Consider the following 24484-nt stretch of genomic DNA (forward strand, 5'->3'; position numbering starts at 1 on the left):
TGGCGGTAACCCGTGAGGACCAGAGCCCCCAAGGTGAAAAAGTATACGGTTCAGCCTTTTGTTTTCCGTGTAATGTTTTCAAACAAGAGTGTTCTCCCAGATGCTTTGCTCTGGCATATCTTTGTGTAAAGTCTGTTCTTTCGTGGGGATGAATCGTTCTATCTTAATCACTAAATCTGAAAGTGTAAGCTTGCGCTGCCTTAGAATCAGAGTTCATAGCAGCGTTACTATAGATCCTGAGTCTCCGCTCCATTTCACTTTGCTATTCCAGGGATACAGCGGAATGTTTGCTGAAAATCTGAGGCTGCCTATGCTGTGCACGCACGAGCGTCGCAGGTGTGTTCACTTAGTGAACGCACAGCATTGCCTGCTGGACGCGCGAGTGAAGAGCCGGGGCCTAAACTGCATGTAGTAACTACAAACCACGGGGAAAACAGTCATTGATTTAAATCCCAATTTTCAAAATTTCAGGCTTGGGACTTCCCTGGTGGCGCAGTGGTTAAGATTTCCCCTGCCAATGCAGGGGACACGGGTTCGAGACCTGGCCCGGGAGGATCCCACATGCTGAAGAGCAACTAAGCCCATGTGCCACAACTACTGAACCTGCACTCTAGAGCCTACGAGCCACAACTACTGAGCCCACATGCCACAACTACAGAAGCCCGTGCACCTAGAGCCTGTGCTCTGAAACAAGAGAAGCCACTGCAAGGAGAAGCCTGCACACCGCAACGAAGACCCAACGCAGGCAAAAAAAATAATAATAATTTTAAAATTTCATGCTCCTATGCAGTGCTAGATGCACTGGTATTTGCTCACATGCTCAAAGTGGTCAAAGTATCCAACAGCTTCATAACAGGAATAGAGGTGCTGTGGATGTGAGGTTTTTAAAACTACCTGGATAGAGGGATCAAAATCCCATCCTCCCCCCACCCCAGCCCCCCGACCCCGACTGCTTTGCTCAATAAATCATTAGATCATTTACTTTTGGGCCTCTTCAAAGCTTTTATTTATTCAAGTATTAATTGAGCTCCGACTTTGTGGATAGTACTATTTTTGGTGCTGAGAGAGTTTTTTTTTTTTTTTTTTTCGGTACGCGGGCCTCTCACTGTTGTGGCCTCTCCCGTTGCGGAGCACGGGCTCTGGATGCGCAGGCTCAGCGGCCATGGCTCACGGGCCCAGCCGCTCCGCGGCATGTGGGATCCTCCCGGACCGGGGCACGAACCCACGTCCCCTGCATCGGCAGGCGGACTCTCAACCACTGCACCACCAGGGAAGACCGAGAGAGTTTTTTAAGTATGTCATGGCCCCTGGTTTTAGGAGCATACACTGAGGTTGGGAAAAGAGGTATCAGGAAGCCACTAACAATATGAGGGAACAAAAGAGAAGCCAAAAGGAGTGATAAGACGATAGAAATAGGGAGATCACTCAGTTAAGACAGGGTTAGGGAAAACCCTGGCAGTCCAGTGCTTAGGACCCTGCGCTTTCACTGCCAAGGGGTCCCACAAGCTGCGCTAGGTGCCCCCCACCCCCCCAAAAAAGAAACAGACTTGAACTGGTTCTTGTAGGATGGTCGAGACTTGGATTAGTGTTCTGGAAATGGAAAAATAAGGTGGATTTGTTTGTGTGGGGACTGGTTTAGCAAAGTATTAAAAACTGGACCTTGAACGTTATTTATTCTGACACTTGCCTAGCTAAGAAGTGCTCAGGAAGACACATTCTACAGCTAGGTCTCGATCACAACTCAGCTAGGGCTTCTCCACAGCGGTACCCTCCATAGATCTGCCCACTCCAGAGGTTCCTGGCTGGTTCCTGCCACCCACCACCCATACCCCAATCAAGGTTTCTTACAACTCCTCAGAGGTTCTTATAGCTTTAGAGAACACCGGACAGTGCTTTTTGTTCATTTTTAAAACTTTACATTATGGGAAATTTTTAACATACACAAAAGTTGAGAAAATGTTTAATGAACCATTATGTGTAATCGTCACTCAACTTCAACAGTTAGTAACACCTGGTCCAATTTGTTTCACCTAGAACCCCTGCCCCTCCAAAGGCAACAAAAAACCCTGGATTATTTTCATTTCCAGGCACAGTATCATTTTTTCCATAAACACTTCTAAAAGCATTTAAGGATCTTTTCTTTTTTAAAAAAATTCATCTCTGTATAATGATGGTGGATAGTTCAGTATATAAATATAAAGATAAGGACTTTAAAAAATGCAACCATAATATTATCATACAAAGACAATAATTCCTTAACATCATCAAATATACAGTCACTGTTCAAATTTTCCTGATCATCTCGTAACTTTTTACAGCTCATTTGTTCTAGTCATAAAATCAAAATATAAAGTAAAAGAAATTCAAAGCTCTCTTAAAAAACTTAGCTACAGGGAGATTGGTTCAAGATGGCAGAGTAGAAGGACGTGCTCTCATTCCATCTTGAGAGAGCACCGAAATCACAACTAACTGTTGAACAATCATTGACAGGAAGACACTGGAACTCACCAAAAAAGATACCCCACATCCAAAGACAAAGGAGAAGCCACAATGAGATGGTAGGAGGGGCACAATCACAATAAAATCAAATCCCATAACTGCTGGCTGGGTGACTCACAAACTGGAGAACACTTATACTACAGAAGTCCACCCACTGGAGTGAAGGTTCTGAGCCCCACGTCAGGCTTCCCAGCCTGGGGGTCCAGCAATGGGAGGAGGAATTCCTAGAGAATCAGACTTTGAAGGCTTGTTGGATTTGATTGCAGGACTTCGACAGGACTGGGGGAAACAGAGATTCCTCTCCTGGAGGGCACACACAAAGTAGTGTGCACATTGGGACCCAGGGGGAAGGATCAGTGACCCCATAGGAGACTGAACCAGACCTACCTGGTAGTGTTGGAGGGTCTCCTGCAGAGGTGGAGGGGGTGGTGGCTGTGGCTCACCGTGGGGACAAGGACACTGGCAGCAGAAGTTCTGGGAAGTAATCCTTGGAGTGAGCCCTCCCAGAGTCTGTCATTAGCCCCACCAAAGAGCCCAGGTAGGCTCCAGTGTTGGGTTGCCTGAGGCCAAACAACCAACAGGGAGGGAACCCAGCCCCACCCATCAGCAGACAAGCGGATTAAAGTTTTACTGAGCTCTGTCCACCAGAGCAACAGCCAGCTCTACCCACCACCAGTCCCTCCCATCAGGAAACTTGCACAAGCCTCTTAGATAGCCTCATCCACCAGAGGGCAGACAGCAGAAGCAAGAAGAACTACAATCCTGCAGCCTGTGGAACAAAAACCACATTCACAGAAAGACAAGATGAAAAGGCAGAGGGCTAGGTACCAGATGAAGGAACAAGATAAAACCCCAGTAAAACAACTAAATGAAGTGGAGATAGGCAACCTTCCAGAAAAAGAATTCAGAATAATGATAGTGAAGATGATCCAGGACCTCGGAAAAAGAATGGAGGCAAAGATCGAGAAGGTGTAACAAAGACCTAGAAGAATTAAAGAACAAACAGAGATGAACAATACAATAACCGAAATGAAAAATACAGTAGAAGGAATCTATAGCAGAATAACTGAAGCAGAAGAATGGAGTAGAATAAAGAAAAAAGAATGAAAAGAAATGAAGACATCCTAAGAGACCTCTGGGACAACATTAAATGCAACAACATTTGCATTACAGGGGTCCCAGAAGGAGAAGAGAGAGAGAAAGGACCAAAGAAAATCTTTGAAGAGATTATAGTCGAAAACTTCCCTAACATGGGAAAGGAAATAGCCACCCAAGTCCAGGAAGCACAGAGATAAACCCACAGAAAACATCATTCTCAATGGTGAAAAACTGAAAGCATTTCCTCTAAGATCAGGAACAAGACAAGGATGTCCACTCTCACCACTATTATTCAACGTAGTTTGGAAGTCCTAGCCACAGCAATCAGAGAAGAAAAAGAAATAAAAGGAATACAAATTGGAAAAGAAGTAAAACTGTCACTGTTTGCAGATGACATGATACTATACATAAAGAATCCTATTCTGTGATTATGTGAGAGAATACCTTTGGTCTTAGGAAATGCACACAGAAGTACTTAGGAATAAAGGGGCATCATGTCTGCAATTTATTCTTAAATCATTCAGCAAATAAATATTTATATAGTGAGAGAGAAAGAGAGAATGACGAAACTAATAGAGCAAAATATAAACAATTGGTGAATCTTGGTAAAGGTGCTTGGGAGTTCTTTGCACTGATCTTGCAACATTTCTATAAGTTTGAAATTATATCTATATTAAAAAATAATAACAATGAAAAGGAGGGAGTGATCAACTGTGACAAATGCTTACGGATCCAGTAAAATTAAAGTAAAAGTGTGACCTTTGAATTTGGCAGTGTGTAGGTTTCTGTGGATGCTGGCTATGAAGGCTTGATTGGAGAGGTTCAAGAGCAAGTGGAAGGAGAAGAATGGAAGTCAGGAAGTATAGAGGAAGTATTGAAGGGTTTTGATTTAAAGAATAGTGACTTGGGGCAATAGCTGGAGGGGGAGAAGGGTCAGGAGTCCTCCGGCCCCAGTCAGCATGACAGTGATCCAATAGAGGGAAAATGGATGACGCAGAGAGAGGAGAATTGATGAGCAAGGCCCTTAAGCAGGTGAGAGGAGATGGTACCTCATGCCCAAGTGGGGGGCTGGTCCTGGCTGACAGGAGTGTGGCCCATTCCTAAGCATGTGGATGCAGATGCAGGTTGGCACTGCCCTCCAGCCAAAAAGCACCAGGAGCACAGCTGTAACTGTGACCAAGTTGGGTTTATCACTCACTGCAGCCGGGGAGAGCGCACACATGGGGAACTCTGGGGTGTCCGTATGAGTGTGTTAGGAAGCATCTATTACAGGATTCGGGGTTTCGTTGGGTAGTTTTGCAGAGGGCCCATGGAAGCCGGGGTTCGCTCTGGATTGGGTGCTGTCAGGAAGCAGGGACACACGTATGACTGATTATCTCGATAAACCTTTTCTATAGGGAATGCAGACTAGAGTGAGGCTAAAACTGTCATTGGTAAAGTATCGTAATCAAGCATATTAGCCAGGATGCGGGGCCGGGGGGAGGGCACGAGGGAGGTTATTTCTGTGGTTTGGACAATGCTTAGGTTTGTCCGTGTGTAGACGTGATGGTGGAGTAGCCTTGTTTTGGCCTTGATCCATTGTGGTCAGAGCGGCCTTGTCTGATGTCGATGTTCTTGTCTGACGTGAGATTGTTTCCATTCAACAGGAGAGCACCGGCCGAGGCCTAGCTGTGAGTTCCTAGTATCAGGCCAGCTTCTGGAAGTTAGGAGCTGCTGCTTTTCACTTTCTCAAGGTTCCTGGGGAGATGGGGAGAAGGGGAGCTTGAGGACATTCTCTTCTGATCGTCTTATTTGTCTGCGAAATGGGAAGCAAAGCTGTCTTGAGAGCAAGGGTGTGGGAGGACATCAGGGAATCTGACAGCAGGGAAGATATCAGTCACTGGACAGGCAAGTGCCAGGAGCATTGAGGGCGTCTTGAAATTGGTGATTTTGACTGAGCACGACTGGGATGTTCTATAGTCGTGTTGTGCTGCTCAGCCTGTGCTCAGAGGATGTGGAGAATCTAGTTTAAACAGGATCGGAGTTTTGTCAAAACAGGACGCAAGAGCTCTGAATAGTGGCTTTGCCATTTTAAGTAGCTATGTGACCCTAAGAGTTCTGCGCCTCAGACCTTACATCTGTAAAATGGGAAAAATATCAGTACCTAACACCTCATAAGGTTGTTGTGAAGTTTAAATGAGGAAATGGGTATCAGGTACTTAGAACAGTGCCTGGCTTGAAGGAAGTACTCGGTAAGTATGAGCTATTATACCATTTCCCCCTTTATCACAAAATCAACATACAGTTTTCCTGCTTTAGTATTCTAACGTTAGGGTCTTAGAATCTGTATGCGGTAGGGGGAAGAGACGAGAACTCATTCCTTTACTCCTCTGATTAAACAAACTAAGGAGAGAAAGGGAGTAGGGAACCAAACAGAAGGAAATGAAAAAATGGGGAGCACGACTAGCTCCACAGTGAATTTCAGTCTAACAGCATAGTCGCAAGGGATCAAGTATTCTGCAGTGTGCATGTGTTTTAAGGTTTAAAATAATACCAAGTTTTACGTAGTAAGGTAGATAGCTAGTGGCACAGGGATATTGGCTCGGTGCTTTGTGACAGCCTGGAGGGGTGGGATAGGGAGGGTGGGAGGGAGGGAGACGCAAGAGGGAAGACATATGGGAACATATGTATATGTATAACTGATTCACTTTGTTATAAAGCAGAAACTAACACACCATTGTAAAGCAATTATACCCCAATAAAGATGTTAAAAAAATAATAATAATACCAAGTTTTAGGAGTGCCCTATATACAGCAGCCTTTAAAAACAAAGTCATACATTTCTGATGCATATGAAAATTTTATTAAGAAAATACACACATCTCGAAGTTTGGGATGAACAGATACACACTACTATATTTAGAAGAGATAACCAACAAGGACCTACTGTATAGCACAGGGAACTATATTCAATACCTTGTAATATCCTATAAGGGCAAAGAATCTGAAAAAGAATATCTGTATATATAAAAACTGAATCATTGTGCTGTACACCTAACACAACATTGTAAATCAACTATACTTCAATTTAAAAAAAGAAAATACACACATCTCAGTAGAATTTATGAGAAGAAATTTATAACAAATGAGAAGAAAACAGTTCACACCATTAGGAAGTTTTTAGACTGACTCCTGGAACCATCTAGAGTAAGTCAGTCTGGTAAAATACACTCTACACAAGGCGTTCCCCTTAAACCGGCATTCCCATAAGCTATTACCAGAAGACGGCTTATTCCATCTCTTTATCTTAAATACAAAGGTGAGAAAGGGTAAGCGATGACTTTTGCTACGTGTGGCTTCCTTCAAGTCAATAATGAATGCTTGGGACGTTATCAAAGGAAACACTATCAATTGCAAAATATGATTTTAATTTCAGTTAAAGGTCATTAGGCAAAGTATAATAAAACATTAGGCAGAAATTTTACTTTGTCAAATATTTAGCTAAAATAGATCTCAGAAATTCCTTATTCCACACATATATTTTTATATTACTACTTTCTGTTATGACCTTTTAGTGGAAGAAGTTATAGATATGGATGTAATACAATAGACATAATTAAAAATATATCTTACAATTCCAATTCATATCAACATTGGTAGGTGTCAAGATACAAAGTGTATAAGCACTATTGAAACTGATTTGCACAGAGTGATAGCAGTTGGTGGTTTTGTGAAGATTAGCAAATCAAAAGATGTTAGTGAGCTGGAATTTTTTTTTTTTTTTTGAGCTGGAATTTTTGGTGTAATTTATCAAATTCAAAACCAAATCTTTTGTTTACATCTAGTACTTAAAATGCTTAAGACTAACAAATTAAATAGGTTTATGTTGTATTTGAATTATAAATGGGAAAAAGTAAAAATCACATGAACTGGTAAAACACGTTAAAAAGGACCTAAGACTAATATCATAATAGGTGAACAATTTTCATCTGAAATAACAATTCCTGAAGATAAGGTATTTAAGATCCAGATAAAATCGCCGGTCACAGAGGCCCTTCTTCCCTGAGAAGGGCTAAGGTGACACACAGCTCTGCCTCTCACCAGCAGAGAACTTGGGCAAATCTTTTAAACCTATCTGAGCATCTGTATCCTCCTCTGTAAAAGAGGCACAGTGACAGAAGGTGGTTGTGAGGATTAAATACGCTGAGGCATGTAAGCTGCTTAGGACAATGCCCTGCAGAGTAGGTGCTATCCATAAAATTTAGTTTATCATCATTTGCTAACTGAACATACCTAACGTGTTGGTGATAATTCAGTGACTATGTAGGAATCAATGATTTGCTAGAACGTACACTTAAAATTAGGAAAATAAAGGGGAACAGTTTTCCTAGAACAAAAAAGGACATACTGAAAATTGGGGAGTATATACCCATAAATCTCCCCTTCGTCTTAAAACTTTTAAAAGTGTGCTGAATGTAGGGGTAATTTCCCAAAGAGCAAAGTGGAAAATAAGTTTTTATTTGGGAAAAACAGGATTGATTAAATAGCCATATCAAAGAGTCAGTTTACTGGCAAAAAGCTGCTACAGAAATATACAAAGCATCCCAGTCATTTGACTTAATTTGTGTTTTACGTCACTGAACTCTGTACACATTTCCAGACCCTGACTTTTTCTCTTTGAGAGGCACTATTTTCCATACCCAAGTAACGAAAATCATTATTATTTTAAAATCTAATCACTGGTTTATTTGAGAAACTGCTGGCAAGGATTAAGGGAATTATGCAATAAGAGTCCTGTCCTAATTAGGCCCAGATTAATTTATAAAATTTGGAACAAAGCATTGAGCTTTTTGTCCACTTATATTAAAACATCTTGACTTCAGATGAGAGGTAAGTTTTCTGTAGTAAAATTGTCTTGAATATTTTAAATATTAAGTATGTTACTTTATTTAGCTTGTCTGTGGAGGATTTATTTCATTTTAACATCTAGATGTACATGAAAGTACAAATCATAAATCAGTTGAGAGCCAAAGTAGATAATGAATCTCTCTGCCGTTTTCTATAAAGTCAGCAATGTACCTGCACCTGTGGAGAGGAATTACGATACTGGTGTTACTTCATTCTTTAGGACAGTCCCTTTAAATGGAATCCCAGTAGAGAGCTTTGAGCTTTATATTAATGTTCTCAAGTATGTATGCGCAACAGAGCTGCTTCCATTTTGGTGAATTCAACCTTGGAGCTGTTCAAAGTTTGAAGAGGTTATTTTTGAGGGGTACTGAATGGGCTTGGGAAAAGCAACAGGAGCATTTGGATGAAGTATTTTTTCTAAGGCAAGACTTCTCCCACTCCTCTACTCTCCCCTTTGGGCTTTCTCAGTTATCTGAGAGTAAATAATGCTCCATACCCCTTGATAATTGTTATGCTTTGGTCTTAATTCACTAGCAACTCCTTATCAAAGGAGAATGCAGAATCTCATTTCTCCAGAGGCTGATAATTTAGAGAAAGAAAAGACAAAGGATAGGGTAAGTCATATCATAAGACAAATAATAACGGAGAACAAATGTCCACTTGATAATCTTTTATAAATGAAAACTAGTTGCTATGTTTTCCTTAACAAATATATTTAAAATCTAATTTAGAATTGAACAATGTTCTATTTACATATTTTCAGAATAAGCTGTTTAAAAGTTCTGTATTTTTGTTCTTATGAACATCCTAGGTAAGTTATACATAACAAAAAATAGATGAAAGAACAGAATTTCAGTTTTCTTTTTCAGAGGAAGTATATACTATCTGAGCACTAAACTTAAACGCACACCACACTCAGTACTCTGGAGCAGTGCCACTCAGTGTGTTCTCTATACCAGCAGCACGGGCATCACCTGGGAGCTTGTCAGAAATGCAGGACCTCAGGCCCCACCCCAGACCCACCGCATCAGCAGGAGGAATTAGTTAGCTCTCCACATGATTTGGACATCCACTTTAAGACAGTGATTGGGAGGGGAGGGGAAGTGTGTGCACCAGAATCACCTGGGGACCTACTGAAAATACACCTGCCACAGCCCTGCTCCAGGTGGTCCAGGGGGCCTTAAAGGAGGAGGCAGAGGCATCTGCATTTTAAAGCTTCACAGTGACTTGGTGGCAACTTCCTGGTTAAGAATCCATCCCTTAAGGTTTTAACCAAAATCTTTAACACTTTTCCCATTATAGTCAATAAACCTTACCCTCATTAGTTATCCAATTTATTTCACAGTACAGGTGGGTGGTCTCAGATTAGAAAATTATGTATTCTCACTTTTCCCACTAAATAATGTGACAGACTAATCTACAGAATTTCTTCTTTTTTCAAAGGAATAAAAATGACTGTCCATTGCTATTTTTCAAATTAATTACCTTTTCGCTGGGTAAAAGCTTCCATAGAGGGTCCATTTCTTTTCCAGTTTGCTGCCATTATGCCACCTCCCTTCCCACCATGCTGTTAGCTCCTGCCTGTATTCTTAGCTTATATACTAAAACATTTTAATTTGTATCCAAAAAACTGTTACTTCTTAAAATACTGGTTGGTAAATAACACATAATAAGTAGCTTCTAAAGTATAAATATGATTTCTGTCTTATTTAAGCAAGCAGGCTATATGCCATTTGGCCTTGTTTTTTCCTTAAAATATTTTTAATTTCCATGTATACTGTATTAGGCATATTTAATAAGCAAACATCTTAGTAAAATTACTTTAATTCTACATTTTCCCGTCTTCAATAAGCATTAGGTGAAAAACAGGTCTGTAATTATTTTACTTGTAATGTTAAACTGAAATCAAGATTTCACAGAAAATATTTTTGTGGATGATTTTGTTTTGACAAAGGTAATATGAGAAACATAAACCTTTCATCCTTAATTGAAAAAAACAATTGTGACCTGATTGCTTTTTTTACAAAACAGATTGATGATATAACATACCTCTGACTTTACTCATCTATTAAGTGGATTTAACCAACTGCATTTTCCCATACTCCAAATGGCAATGCTACTTTGAGCATTCTTAAAAACACTGAATTATATTCAAAATTATTGTGAATCAATCTCTACCTATAGGTAAAAGGAGACAGGAACATAAAAATGAAGCCTTTTTATCTCCCTGCAGAATATCACATCTAACATATCAAGGACTGTGGAGGGAAATATCAAATAATGTGCACACTGATATGTAGCTATGAATCATTTTTCGTAGTTAATATTCTAGAATGGGCATTTAAGTTTTGTTTGTTCCCCCAAAGCAAACTATGTTAGGCTCATATATAGCAATACTACTTCTCAAAATGTTTGGGATTGTTCTGTAGGAACTCTCCAATGTGTAAGCCACATAAGAAAACTGGTCTCACTAGCCAGTTATTACCCATTTTACTGGGATTAAAAATGACATTTACTGGTCTGAACACCTGCTTTATTCATTCCCACTTAGCTCTAAATTAATTTTGGTGGTTTCAAACAATTAAATCCATCTTCAATGGAGAAAGAGTTGTCACTACTAATGACAGTTAAAGGAATGTATCATATGAACATTCCAAAATTATATCAAGTAATAAAGAGCATCACCACTGGAATAAGGGTATAGACTCATAGATGAGTCTAAATATGACTCATTTAGATGTGAAACATATGGCTAATCTGTTAGGTCACACGCTGTCAAAAATCATAATTTATGCATCAAGTATCCTATACCCCCTTCTTTAGAATCATCTAGAAGAAAATAAAAATATGTGTTTTTCATAATAAGCAAACCTGAATTTCTCGTTGGGCAATAAAAGAGCAAAATTGAAGCAATTTAAGATATTTATTTTAAAAAGTTACACTGAGATTTTTATACACTCTTGAAAACAATGACTAGTTTATTTGTCTAAAGGCGGCAGTACTTCACATTTCTCCCACGTTATAGTTAAGCCTCAGTTTAGTCCCAGAAAATACATAATAGAGTAGATTTTTCCTGATCTATCTACTGAAAAGGAATTTCAGAGCATGAAGGTAAAATGAAGCAGAAATAAAAGGACATTTTTAGATACTGACAATTTGTCCTTAGAATTTGGTTAAATTTGGCTTCTTCCCAAAATTCTGTACTCATATCCACAGAAGTAAATTTCTATTTTAGTAGCCCTAGAAGAACTGGGTGAGAGAAGATGATTAGCTATAATAGTAAATAGCAAATACTTTGGCAAGAGTGAACAGGAGCACAAATGAAGACACTCGCAAGTATCTTTTTAATATCTCTGATGTGGTATGAGCTACAAATCAGAATGAAAGCATAATGGTTATCTGATTTCAGGGTGCAGGTGGGCATTAACAATGTAGTCAACAGGTCCATCCTGTACAGACAGAAGTGGAGATTCATGGGAAAAAATAAGCAAAGTGGTAGGGGAGAATAAAACACAGAAAAAACCCATAAATTTGAGAACGTCCTCTCTTTTTGTCTGAAGAAAGGAGTCCCTGAAGCATGGAAAGTGTTTATCAGTGGTGTGCTTCTATTCCGTTGTTGGTGGAGGGCGTGACGCAGGCTCTGGCCAATCGTACACATCCGGCAGCAGGGAATCGTATTCACTTCGCCATATTCTTTCTCGAATGTATCTGGTCTTGTCCTCAGGTTCCGGGTATCGGAAAGCCATTTTATTAGCATATAGATATTCTGTAACCTGAAAAATAAAAAAGATTACTGTGTAGACTCCCCATTTAAGAGAAAAAGTATTATTAAAACACAAAGTAATGAATTTGGAAGAATGGCGTTTTTTTCATAATAAAAAATAACATTACTTTGACTCACTTCAAGACATTCACATACTATTAAAAGGTAAAAACATCTGCAGTCTCACCATAAGTTCAATGTGTTTTAAAGTGACTTTAAAGTCCCCCCCCGAATTATTATCAGCATTTCCTTAATACTTCAATAATTTTAAGCTCTACCGTGTGTTGGTCCAGCAGACCTACTTGGTAGCCCGCCCCACCTGTGTCCCTCCCCACCGCCCTGCTGAGACCGTGTGTAGGAGACTCTACTTCCTAGTCATAGGTGACTGGGCTAGGGTGAAAATCTAACCCAAAGTGAGCCAGATGTTTTTCCTCTAGAACTTGAATTAAAAGACATAGAAATTATTATAAATCAGGTGCTGGACACCAGAACTATAAGGTCAAGTAAAGTTAGGGCTAGAACCTATACATGGCAACTCACCACCACCATCACTGAGTGCCAGGCATGTTCTATGTGCTTTACGTGGGTATCTCATTTAATCCTCCCAAGAACCCTAGGACACAAGTACTATTATTATTCTCATTTTATACATGAGCACACAAAAGTTTGAGGAGTTTAAGTAACTTGCCCAAGCTATTTAAAGTGAGAACTGTTGTTTCAAACCCAAAGCATTCTGATTCTAGGTCCCAGACCCTGAACAGTTAAGCTAGGTTACTTCCCACCTAAACTGGCTTGAATGAATTTCTGATCTTTGTGGCAAGCCACACACAATGACTGGTGGTGAAGATAAAGCCCGTGACTCTCTGTTTTGATGTAAGATGGGGTAGTATGAAGAGCTTCCGCACAGGGTAGCATGGTGCCTGTCATCTAGTTAAGTTCTCAAGTTATGGTTTAATTTTAACTTTAAAACAATGCAGTGATACGTGGTAAAAAAAAAAAAAAAAATCAAACAATTATGTCTTTCTCCTCCTCTAATTCCCATTCCAAGGGAATTAGATAGTTCCCTTGGAACTAATTCCAAGGGAATTAGATAGACCAAGATAGTCCTTGGTCTTAGGAGTTCAACCTCACTCTATTTTGAGACAGAATTCCCTTGAACAACACGGGTTTGAACTGTGCAGGTCCACTTATATGTGAATTTCTTTCACTAAATATGTACTACGTGATCCCCAGTTGGTTGAATCTGTGGATGCGGAACCTCGGAAAACTGAGGGCCAACAGTAAAGCTATATGTAGATTTTCGACTGCGCAGAGGGTCGGCCATTAACTTCCGCATTGTTCAAGGGTCAACTGTATTGCCCAGTCTGTTGTAGGAAACATATCTGTACCCACAGAGAAGGCTGGGGGCAAGGCCTGAGATGGGAGGGAGTCGTCCTTGATCAAGCAGGCATGTGGCAGGTGACCGGTGACTGTATGGGGCTGCCCAGTGGCTGTGGGTGGTGCTGGGCGACAGATACACAGCACTGTCTGCTCACCTAATCCCGTGGCTCCTAAAAAGGAAAGCCTCAGGACACCAGAGGAGGAGGGGGAAGAGAGACGATCCTGGGGGCTCTGCTCCTATACCAACCCCAGCACAGATCTCCGTCTATTTCCCCATGTACTACCTTTCATGCGGACACACCAGTAATCTAACCAACTGATACATCCCAAAATCTGTCCCACCTGTAATATCCTGTAATTCTCAAGTTGAACTCTATTCATCCTAATTCTGGGCTCTAAATTCTTCAGTTGTTTTACAATAGTAAGGTATTCTGGGGCTTCCCTGGTGGCGCAGTGGTTGAGAGTCTGCCTGCCGATGCAGGGGATGCGGGTTCGTGCCCAGGTCCGGGAAGATCCCACATGCCGCGGGGCGGCTAGGCCCGTGAGCCATGGTCGCTGAGCCTGTGCGTCCGGAGCCTGTGCTCCGCGACGGGAGAGGCCACAACGGTGAGAGGCCCACGTACCGCAAAAAAAAAAAAAAAAAAAAAAAAAAAAGAATCATTTGGCAATGTGTATCAGAGGCCTTAGCATGTTAATCCTTTTGTTCTTAGGATTAGAAATTTATCTTAAGAAAAAACGATCACAAATGCACATAAAGACTTATCTAAGGATGTTCACTACAGTATTATTTCTAACAAAACGAAAGATGCTTAAATGTCCCCCAAAATAGAGAAATGGTTAAGCAAACTATGATATAACAAAGAGAATTCCATGAAGCATTAGTGATCATGAGAATTATTATTGATTTACCTGGGGAAAGGCTTACAGTATATTAAGTGGAAAAAACCGCAGTGAGAAACCAATTTTAAAAACAGGCACAGGTGACTGCATGTGTGTGCGTTTTTATTATGTGTTTGGGACGAAAAAACAATAGAAGGCAACAAATGTGAGTTATATTCTGTAGTAAGAATATGAGCAACCTAAAATTTCTTTGCACCCTCTAAATGTTTCTGATTTTTCTCTAATGAACTTGTATTACTTGCATGAAGAAAACACCATTAAAATTTATGTGAAGAGGTATAAATTATTACTTACTTTAATAGCAATGTTAATAGAAACTTCCTGAATATTAGCAAGTGGCGGGTAAAGTCTCCCCTGAGCTAGCTCTTTATCCGTCAATTGATTTGTCAGAGCCTGAAGAGAAAAAAAAAGAACTTTACTTTTGTTTGCTTAAATAACAGAATAATAAGGACTAATAAAATGGGGAAAGGGTTGGGGGAGCAGAGAATAATACAGGTAACATGTTTTCCTTATTTCTAGCAGGAATACACTTAAACCACTGCAGAAATTAAAACCGTTTACCACTAAACAGTAAAGAAATAACCGGATTTAAAGACTTTTTAAAAAATCAGATTTAAAGACATTTTATCTATGCTGTCACAATTACGTTACTTTCAGATATGTGTAATACAGGTACAGTATTTATGAAAAGATTCATAGCTTACAATCCAACACTGGAAAAATGATAAATTAATTTTATGCAAAATAGAAGGTAAATCAAAAAAGCAACGGATGAGTAACTTCCTTTCCACTCATAAGGCAGATTTAACCCATTCTCTCTGTTTTTAAGATCCATTCAGCTTTATAATTCATCCTTTATAAAATAACCAAACAATATTTAAAACATTTACCTTTGCAGCCTCTAGGAAAACATGGTCACTAATATGCCGGGTGTTACAGAGAATAACAGCTAAAGCCACACCTGGAATACATTTTAAATAGTTTACTTAGTAAGGTCACTTCCAATTATGAAAGTAGCCAAATAAATTCCTAGATTTAAAGCAAATTAATGGTAACCCACCCCTACCCCAAAGAGCCCCTTCAAACAGTGAAGCAGGCAAGATAAATCTGAGCACTAAAATTAAGTGATCTTTAACTGTTATAATTCTTACTTATTAGAAGAAACAATTTTAGAAATATCAAATGGCTTTTCTCAATTTAGTTTTCACATTTATCAAAATTACAAATGCATACAATTCATCAACAGTTGTTACAAAAACATAAATTTCCGGGACTTCACTGGTGGTCCAGTGGTTAAGAATCCGCCTTCCAATGCAGGGGATGGGGGTTCGATCCCTGGTTGGGGAACTAAGATCCCACAATCTGTGGGGCAACTAGGCCCATGCACCGCAACTACTGAGCCCACGCGCCACAACTAGAGAAAGCCATGCGCCACAAGGAAGAGCCCGTGCGCTGCAACTAAGACCCAACGCAGCCAAAAATACATAAATATTAAAAAAAAATGTTGATACTGAATTAAAAAAAATCAATTCCCAGTCCATCTCTAATCCTCCATTTCTTGCTCTGCAGAAGTAACTACTTTTAATTCTTTTAGCTGATTATTTTAGTATTTCTCTCTCTCACAGTTTGCTTCTATTTCTTCTGATTGACTTTGAGTTTTGGAGATCACCGACTCCTTCCTGTTGGAAATAAGTATTTAGCTTTCTTGCACATTTCCAGCCCTCTTACCAATATAGTTAGAGCATAATTTTGGTTGAATCAGTGTTTGTATTATTATGACTTCATAAGTGCTCTTCACAGCTGAGCCGTGTATTAACATTATATCCTAACTTTTCCTCTTCTGCCTTTTTGTTTTCCCTAAGGTTATTGTCCTGCTTTTTCCTTTGATTTTTCGGTACTTAAAATTATTTCATGCTGAGACACTTATTCATTTAGTTGTCTAAATCATCTAGTAATTTCAGCTATTTCACATTTCTCTAATTTCATCCTCGAGAATAAATCTCTGCTGAAACTCCAGTCTGGCTTGGTTGTTCTCCATTCCAGATATGGAGCCGTCATCCTAGAAACTCTCTTCATCTTCATGGGGATTCCCTTTGCTTCTAAGTTGAGCCCATTTCCTAAATCTCACTTCTTCCTAGTATTTTTGTTACTCCCTTTTTTGGGTAGGATATATTCTCCAGTAGTTTTCTGAAAAACAGTGCATAGGAGATACATTTCTGGAAATCTTGCATTTTTGAAGAGCCCCCGCCAGCACCCCAACACACACACACACACACACACACACACACACACACACACACACACTCACAGTTTTACTACCTTCCACTTTATTTGATAGTTTGTCTGGGTTTAAAATTCTAATTTGGAAATAATTTTCCTTCAGAATTGTAAGGCATTATTTCAATACCTCACAGCTTCCAGCATTGTTGGTGAGAAGTCTGGTGCCAATTTGACTCCAGATCCTTTTTCAACAATTATCTTTTTGTTGCATCTCTGGAAGTATGTAGGATCTTTTTTTGTACCTAATGTTCTGTAATTTCACAATGTGTGCCTTGAGGTGCATTACTCTCGCCCACCATATTTGGCACTTGGTAGGTGGGCCCTTCCTATCTGGAAATTGGGTCTTGCAATTTGGGGAAATGTTCATGAAGTCGTTGATAATTTCCTTCCCTCCACTTTTCTGTTCTCTCTCCCTGAAATTCCTACTTTCTGATATTGCACCTCCTGGACTAGTCCTCTAATTTTCTTTTCTTTATTTTCCATCCTCTGATCTTTGCTCTATTTCCAGATGACTTCTTCAACTTTTTCTTATAATCCTCCTACCAAACTTTTCATTTTCCAGAGCTCATTTTTGTTTTCGAATTTTTTTAAAAATAAAATTCTGTCTTGTGTCTGGAATATTTGTCTCCATGAGGATACTGATAGTTGTTTTTTTTTTTTTTTTAACATTCCATTTCCCCACATAATCTGTTTTTTCCTAAACTGCTTTTTTCTGTTTGTCTATTTAGTTTTTTTTATGAAATAAACTGTTCATATAAGGGATTTTCCTTAAAATCCCTTCCTTTGAGTGTTTCTCATATGTAAGAGTTAGGAACTTAAAAAATTGATTGCTATGAGCACGAATACGGCAAACCCTATTCGGGTTTTCACACTATTCAAAGAGTATCCCAGCAGTCTTTGGCCAGAGTGGGGAAGTATGGTAACTCAGTTACTCAGGGATGGGAAGAGGATCACGGTGGTTAATAGCTTCATTATTTTAACCCAGCCTCTAGATAATTTTTTTTTAAGTTGAATATTCGTTCCATCTACGTTTAATGTAGTTAATTAAATGTTTGGGGCAAAATCTATTGTCTTCTTACGTTTGTCTGTTCCATATTCCCTTTCCTATTCTTTCTTGCCTTTTGGATTAAAAAAAAAAAAATCATTTCATTTCCTCCCCTAATATTCTCTTATCATAGTTTGGAAGTTCTTCTAGTCTTCTAGTGGTTATCTTAAAATTTATAACATGCATTCTGATCAAAGTTTCATGTTAATTTTTAGTTTGCCCTCCTGCCAGACAATGGAAGTTAGGATTTCCTAACAGTTTAACTCTATGTAACCGATAAGCTATTATTATTGTGCCTTTTAATTTTGTCTCTATATCTTTCAAAATCCCACGTCATTATTGTTTTGCCCAACACATAAAACGTTCCTTTTGTTTAACTCAAACATTCACAACTTTCTTTGCTCTTCATTCTTTCCTACATCTCTGAACTTCTAGCTGGGATTACTTGTCTTTTGCCTAAGGAATACTCTTTAGAATTTACTTTCCTTTCTTACATGTCCGCAGATGGTGAATCCTCTGTTTTTCCTCTTCTGAAAATATCTTCATTTTGTTTTAATCCTTGAAGGGGCTTTTCACTGTGTAATGAGCTCTAGCTTCACAAGTATTTTGTAGAAACCACTCACACAGGTCACTCCATTGTCTTTTGGCCTCTTGTTGCTGTTGAGAAGTCAGTTGGCCTGACAATTATTCCTTTGAAGGAAATCTGTTTGCTCTGGCTGAATTCACAGTCTTCTCTTTGTTGTTGTTTTCTGAAGCCTCACAAGGATGTTACTGGATGTAGATTTCTTTTTACTTATCCCATGTGGATTTCACTGAGCTTCCTGAATATTGTGTAGTGATGTCATCTGTCAGTTCTCAGCCATGAAGCCTGTAACTATTGCCTCTGCTTTACTTACTCTCTTCTTTCTCTGGGACCTCAATTAGATGTATATCAATTAACGGTATATATCTGTTTTTCTATATTTCCCCCCTTTTTTGGTCTCTGGATCCTTTCTTCTGGCCTATCTTCCAGTTTATTAATTTCCTTTGGTCTAATCTGTTGTAAGCCTCATTCACTGAGTTCTTAATTTATTGTATTTTTCAATTGCAGAATTTAGTGTTACTTGGCTGAATTTCTCAAGCTTGGCTTTTATCCCATACACATAATAAGCGTATTTGTTTCATAGCACTTGTCTGATATTTAGAGTTCCCGAGTTTTCTTTTTGTTGTATCTGCTACTTTTGGCTTGTGTTGGCTTGTCTCTTTATGTGCTTCATTATCTTTTATTTCTTAACTAGGGTTGTATTTGAAAATTTATTTGTAAAAGTAACTTGAGGAATAGGATAGTGTTATCTTGTACCAGAGAAGACTTCTGCTTGCTTCTGCCAGGCACTTGTGGGCGCTGGTAGGCCAAAACAAAGGCTTGAGGTTTTCCAGATCACCTCAAGTGCAAACTATACCCACACTCCAAGGTACAGTCCTTTAAGGTTGCAGCCCAAAGTGGGAGGTGGCTCACTAGCATCCCATCCTTTACAGGTGCCAGACTCCCAACTCTTGACCTCTCTCCATGAAAAGCACAGCTTTACCTCTAAGTCACTTCTTCCTGATTAGGAAGGCTCTGGCCCTTTTAGGTTTTAATTGTGTTGTTCATCCAGGTATAATTGCTGGAGTAGGTAATTCAAACATTTCCAAAGCCTTGAGTTTTTAACTGCTTTTTGATCGTTCTTTTGGCCAATCCTGTTTTTAAGCCCATTTTAACCTCTGCTACCAAGTCATTCTTTTGTCTATATTTATAGTCCTAATAACTGTTATTAATAAAGTTAGAACATTGAAATGTTATATAAAAGCAATCAACTGCCGAATTCTCCGTTAGTCAAATACGATATTAAAAGTGGCTTTGTTAAAATCAGCAGAGAAGTATTATTTTCATGGTCTTTATGCCAGAGAAATACTGTTGGATGGAACAGACTGATTTTGAACATTATCAAGTTCTACAAGGGGATCATCAGTGATGGCAGAGTTTCTGTTACAGATGCTAGGTTTCAAGAGACAAGCAGAGCAGAACTCTACACAACCACTCTGCTGGGGGGAAAAGGAGGAAAGTGCACTAGAAAAAGGACGAAAGTGCACTAGGATATTCACAGGCCCAAAATCTTTATTTTAACAACAGTTATAATAACGTGCTTCCTTGATGCCAGCCTATGTGTGCGATAAATCTGTCCTAAAATCTTAGAGCCTGCGGTCAGTTATTCAGGGAGAGGCCCACAAGGAGAAAGACACAAGTACAAAGGAAATTCATGCCAAATCACTATTTTATTCAACATAATTCTTTCATTAAAATGAATAAACTAAGGATTACCAGAAACTTCTGGAAAATAAACAGCACAAAGGAAGAAATATTTAAAAGAATCTTAATAACTCTCAGGAGAGATCTGAAAGGATGCTGCAAGCTTAAAAAAAAGTGGCTATTAAAAAGTTATTCTATGACAAGAAAAGGTATTGTGAGTGAAAAATAATATTTGAACCTACTGAGTTGATGATATGATATTAAGCAATTATTATTTATTTCCTTTGGTGTGATACCACTATTATGGTTATGTTTAATTTTTTAAAAATTATTTTTTTTAGTGACACATACTGAAGCACTTATTAATGAAATTATATGATGTCTCTGATTTGCTTTAAAATAACCCAGTGAAGGTGGAGTGGGTGGGAGTATAGATTAAATAACACTGGTTACAAATTGATAACTGCCAAAAAGTGGGAGAATGGAACATGGGATTTCATTCTTCCCTCTACTTTTGTATATGTTTGAAATTTTCAATAAAATAAGACTGTTGAAACAAAACATACACTAGAAGTGCTAAAAAAAAAAAGGAAAAAGGAAACCAAAACAGATACAGATAAATTAACAAACACCACAGAAATCCCCCATATTAAAGAATAAAAAAGGTAAGAGGTGAAAATATGAATAAAAGTTACAAGTCAGGGCAACAGAGGGATTTGACCATGGTCTAACACAAGTTCCATAAGGGAAAAACAGAAATAATGAAAGGAAAGAAATAAGGGGCGGGGGGGGAAAGACAGAACAAAAAATCCTTTGGAAAAGAAAATATAGTGAATTGGTCCACCTGCAGACATGCATGATGGAAATAAAGCCCAAACCTGGATGCATCCCACTAATATTTCAGAGATCTAAAGATAAAGAAAACACTGAAACATTTTTAGGGAGACAAAGCTAGTAGGTATAAAGGAATGAGAATCTCATTGACACCAGATTTCTCATCAGCAACCCTGGCCACTGGAAGTGATGGAGAAATGTTTCCAAAGGTCTGACAAAAATGACTTTGAATCTACAAATCTCTACCCAACCAAACCATCAAGCGAGAGAACAAAATAAAGACATTTTCAGATACATAAAAACTCAGTTTTCATCCATGCTTCATAAAAAAACTTATTCAAAGATGTATTCCAGAAAAATGAGACCAACACAAAGAGGAAGAGTGTACATGGGCAAGAGAGAAGCACCACAGAAATGATTTGCTGTGGGGCAGGATCAGGATGAAATGAAGGAAGCTGGCAAGAAATTAGAGGAGGATTCATTATACTTGACACTTAAAAGACTTTGAGTGTCAAAAGTTTTGTTGATCTAGAATTGCAGGTTCTACTGTATTTATCAAACCACACTCTTGTTTAGACATGAGTAACATATAATCATGTAATTTCAGAATCAATCCAGAGACAAAACATGGAAAACAACAGAACACAATGTAAGTTTCAAAAATTTCTCTGCAATGTAGAAATACCAACCATAGTTGAGAGATAAAATAAGAAGAGATAAGAAAGCTAAACACCAGATTTTTTTTTTCATTTTTACTATGGCAAGCTAATAAAAACTGTCTTAAATTGCTTACAAAAGCTCTTTATTATACAGAGATAAAGGTAACTACCAGGAAAACTAAAAGTAGTAATAGAAATTGACAGGTAGAGAGAGAAAGCAAGGTATTAGGAGGTATTAGGTATTACGTGTGGACTATTACTTAGATTTCACAGTTGGAAGTTCACACATACAGTCTAGAGTTGGAAGAATCAAGATAAGGGAGAAGTGTGCCAGTCATGATGGTAACCATCAGAAAAACTCAAAGGAAACCACAGTGGTTATAGCTGATAAGTATGATAAGGAGGTACCAAGGGGAGATAGGTTAAATAATTTTTTAACATTCTGTTCCTTTTGCATTTTTATGAACCATGTACTACTTTATTTCTATAATAAAAACAAATTTAATGAACGGTATGAATAAATAAATTTTTAGGGGAAATAGAGCAAGTTGGATTTGCTGAATTCCTTGAGTTTTCCTGTACATTCATAGCAAAATCCTGTAAATACCATTGTTTTTTAAATCTTAAATTCTAAAGAATTTCATAAGGAATTTTAATGTAATTATTAATGATTACTCTATAACATAAATAATGGTGGCATTTACCTGGAAAAATATATACATTGTTTCCTTGACCTGGTATAAAGACTTGCCCATCACTGAGTTTCACTGGCTCAAATGGACTGCCACTGGCAAACAAACACCTTCCCTGTTGAGAAATGAAATAACCTCAATTTTGTTACTTTATGTGGACTAGAAAATTGAGGTGAATTAAAACAAAATTAAACCCTGTAGTAGACCAATATACTACTTGCAAAATAGGCATAATTTACTATAAAACATAATCCTCTCATTCAAATCCTTATTAGAATAAGGTTTGTTTTATGCATAGCAAGCATTCAAAGTTGAAAAAGTCCATTAATAAATTCTTTAAAACCTGACACTTCTATTTCCTTTAAAACTTAACAAATGTAGACGGCAAAAAAATATCATCCCTAATAATAAAGACTGCTATAAACATCTGTGAGTGAGGGGAAAACATGAAAAATTAAACTGCTACCATTTACTGTACATCTGCTGTTTCTGGCTCTGTACCAGGTGCTTTAAATGTGTTAACTCAGTTAATTTAGCCCACATAGAAGGCTTATGAGATTATCATCTCCATTTCACTAATATATATTTTTAAAAAATCTCAGAAATCAAAGGCTTAAATATTTCCAAGTACTTTGTAAAAAGTCACACATCATAACTATAGCAGTTAATCTTGAATCCAGATTTTTATAATTCTAAAACCCATGGTTTTCTATTATGCTACAATGCCCCCTAGATAGGAAGTTTATAGAACAGGCATATGGTATAACCACAGTCACTCCAGAAAAACATGGCATGTTGTCTTGTTAAAGAAAAGGAAGTCTCCAAATTTGTTGTATCCACCAATTTTAGTACTGTGCTCTATAACAGCATATAATACATTTTACTAGCACCTTCAGTATTTCTAAGAGAATTTGGTGCCCATGGAATTGAAAAGTACCTGAAGGTTAATTTATAAATCCTTTATATATAATTTTCCCCCACAAATTCCATCTGTCGCACCCCTACCTGACCAAAAAAAAAAAAGGCAAGAAAACAATAGTTTTCAAACAGGATAACTTATCTTGGAATACTTGAGGTATAACTAAAGGAAGTCATGTTTAAACAGCTACTTAGATGAAGTTAAAAGGTGATTCACAGAAAGCTGAACTATCTCCACACAGTAGGATGCACAAAATGACATGACACCTAAACATTTGACAGAGTTATTTTAAGTGTTTAGATAATACTTTATCTTTTCCCTACATCTACAGATGTGTATTATAGCAAGAGTGATTATTCTTTGAAATATAGTAGACCCTTGGTATTAGTGGATTTAGCACTCAAGAATTTGACCCTTTGGACAACCTGAAGATCTACCATGTGTAGTAATTATTACTTTTACAAGACATACTTTCAATTTCAAAATGATCTCAGGTTTATGTGTAGAAGCAAGTCAACTGTGCCAGTGGTGGGCCCAGGTGAGTGTCTTGGACCTACAACTCCAGAAAGCTATAGAATTTTCTACGGATAGTTACTACCATTCTCTACCTGTTCTAAGCCTAGCTTTATTTGTGACAAAAATTTTGTTTCTTTGAAGATCATGGTTAATGCCATACGAGTTACCACAATGTATATAATAATATAGATTATTTTTGTGCCACCATTAATTTTAATAGATTTATAAAGTGGATTATACAATATAGCTCTTTATGGGGAAAATGTTATATCCTCATGTCAGTAAATTTGGAGATTTAGAAAGATCTTGGGCATCTTCTCTAGAATGGCAAGATTCAACAGCAGTTCATCTTCTCCAGGCCATTTTTTTTTAACATCTTTATTGGAGTATAATTGCTTCACAATGTTGTATTAGTTTCTGCTGTATAACAAAGTGAATCATCTATATGTATGTATACATATATCCCCATATCCTCCCCCTCTTGTGTCCCCCTCCCTAATCCACCCCTCTAGGTGGTCACAACAGGCCATCTTTTTTTCTTTTAATTTTTCTTCTTTCATAATCAACCTATAGCTTAAATGTGGCAAGACCTTAATGATAACAGTATTCTCATTCTGAAGTCCAGGTTAGCCTATTCTTTGTTCTTTGAGCAACTGGCCATTAAAATATAAAAACACTTTTTTTTAAACGCACTTTTCTCGCTAAGCAGCAGAGGGTGTTAGACTAGCACTGAGACATCCCTCCAC

At 38.2% G+C, this 24484-nt stretch overlaps 1 protein-coding gene across 1 annotated transcript in view; it reads right to left on the minus strand.

Moving 5' to 3' along the window:
• Positions 1–11215: 11215 nt before the first annotated feature.
• Positions 11216–24484, minus strand: part of ME2 (malic enzyme 2) — a 54764-nt gene continuing 41495 nt past the window's right edge. The window contains exons 13-16 of the mRNA XM_079941931.1: positions 22316–22418; positions 15418–15488; positions 14822–14920; positions 11216–12257 (exon numbers count right to left, since the gene is read on the minus strand). Coding sequence (XP_079798057.1) covers positions 12090–12257; positions 14822–14920; positions 15418–15488; positions 22316–22418 — 441 coding nt within the window. The 3' untranslated portion in view covers positions 11216–12089. The remainder of the gene's footprint in view (positions 12258–14821; positions 14921–15417; positions 15489–22315; positions 22419–24484) is intronic.

The sequence above is a fragment of the Stenella coeruleoalba genome (genome assembly GCF_951394435.1).
Source record: "Stenella coeruleoalba genome assembly, chromosome: 14".
In the NCBI taxonomy this organism is placed as follows: Eukaryota; Metazoa; Chordata; class Mammalia; order Artiodactyla; family Delphinidae; genus Stenella; species Stenella coeruleoalba.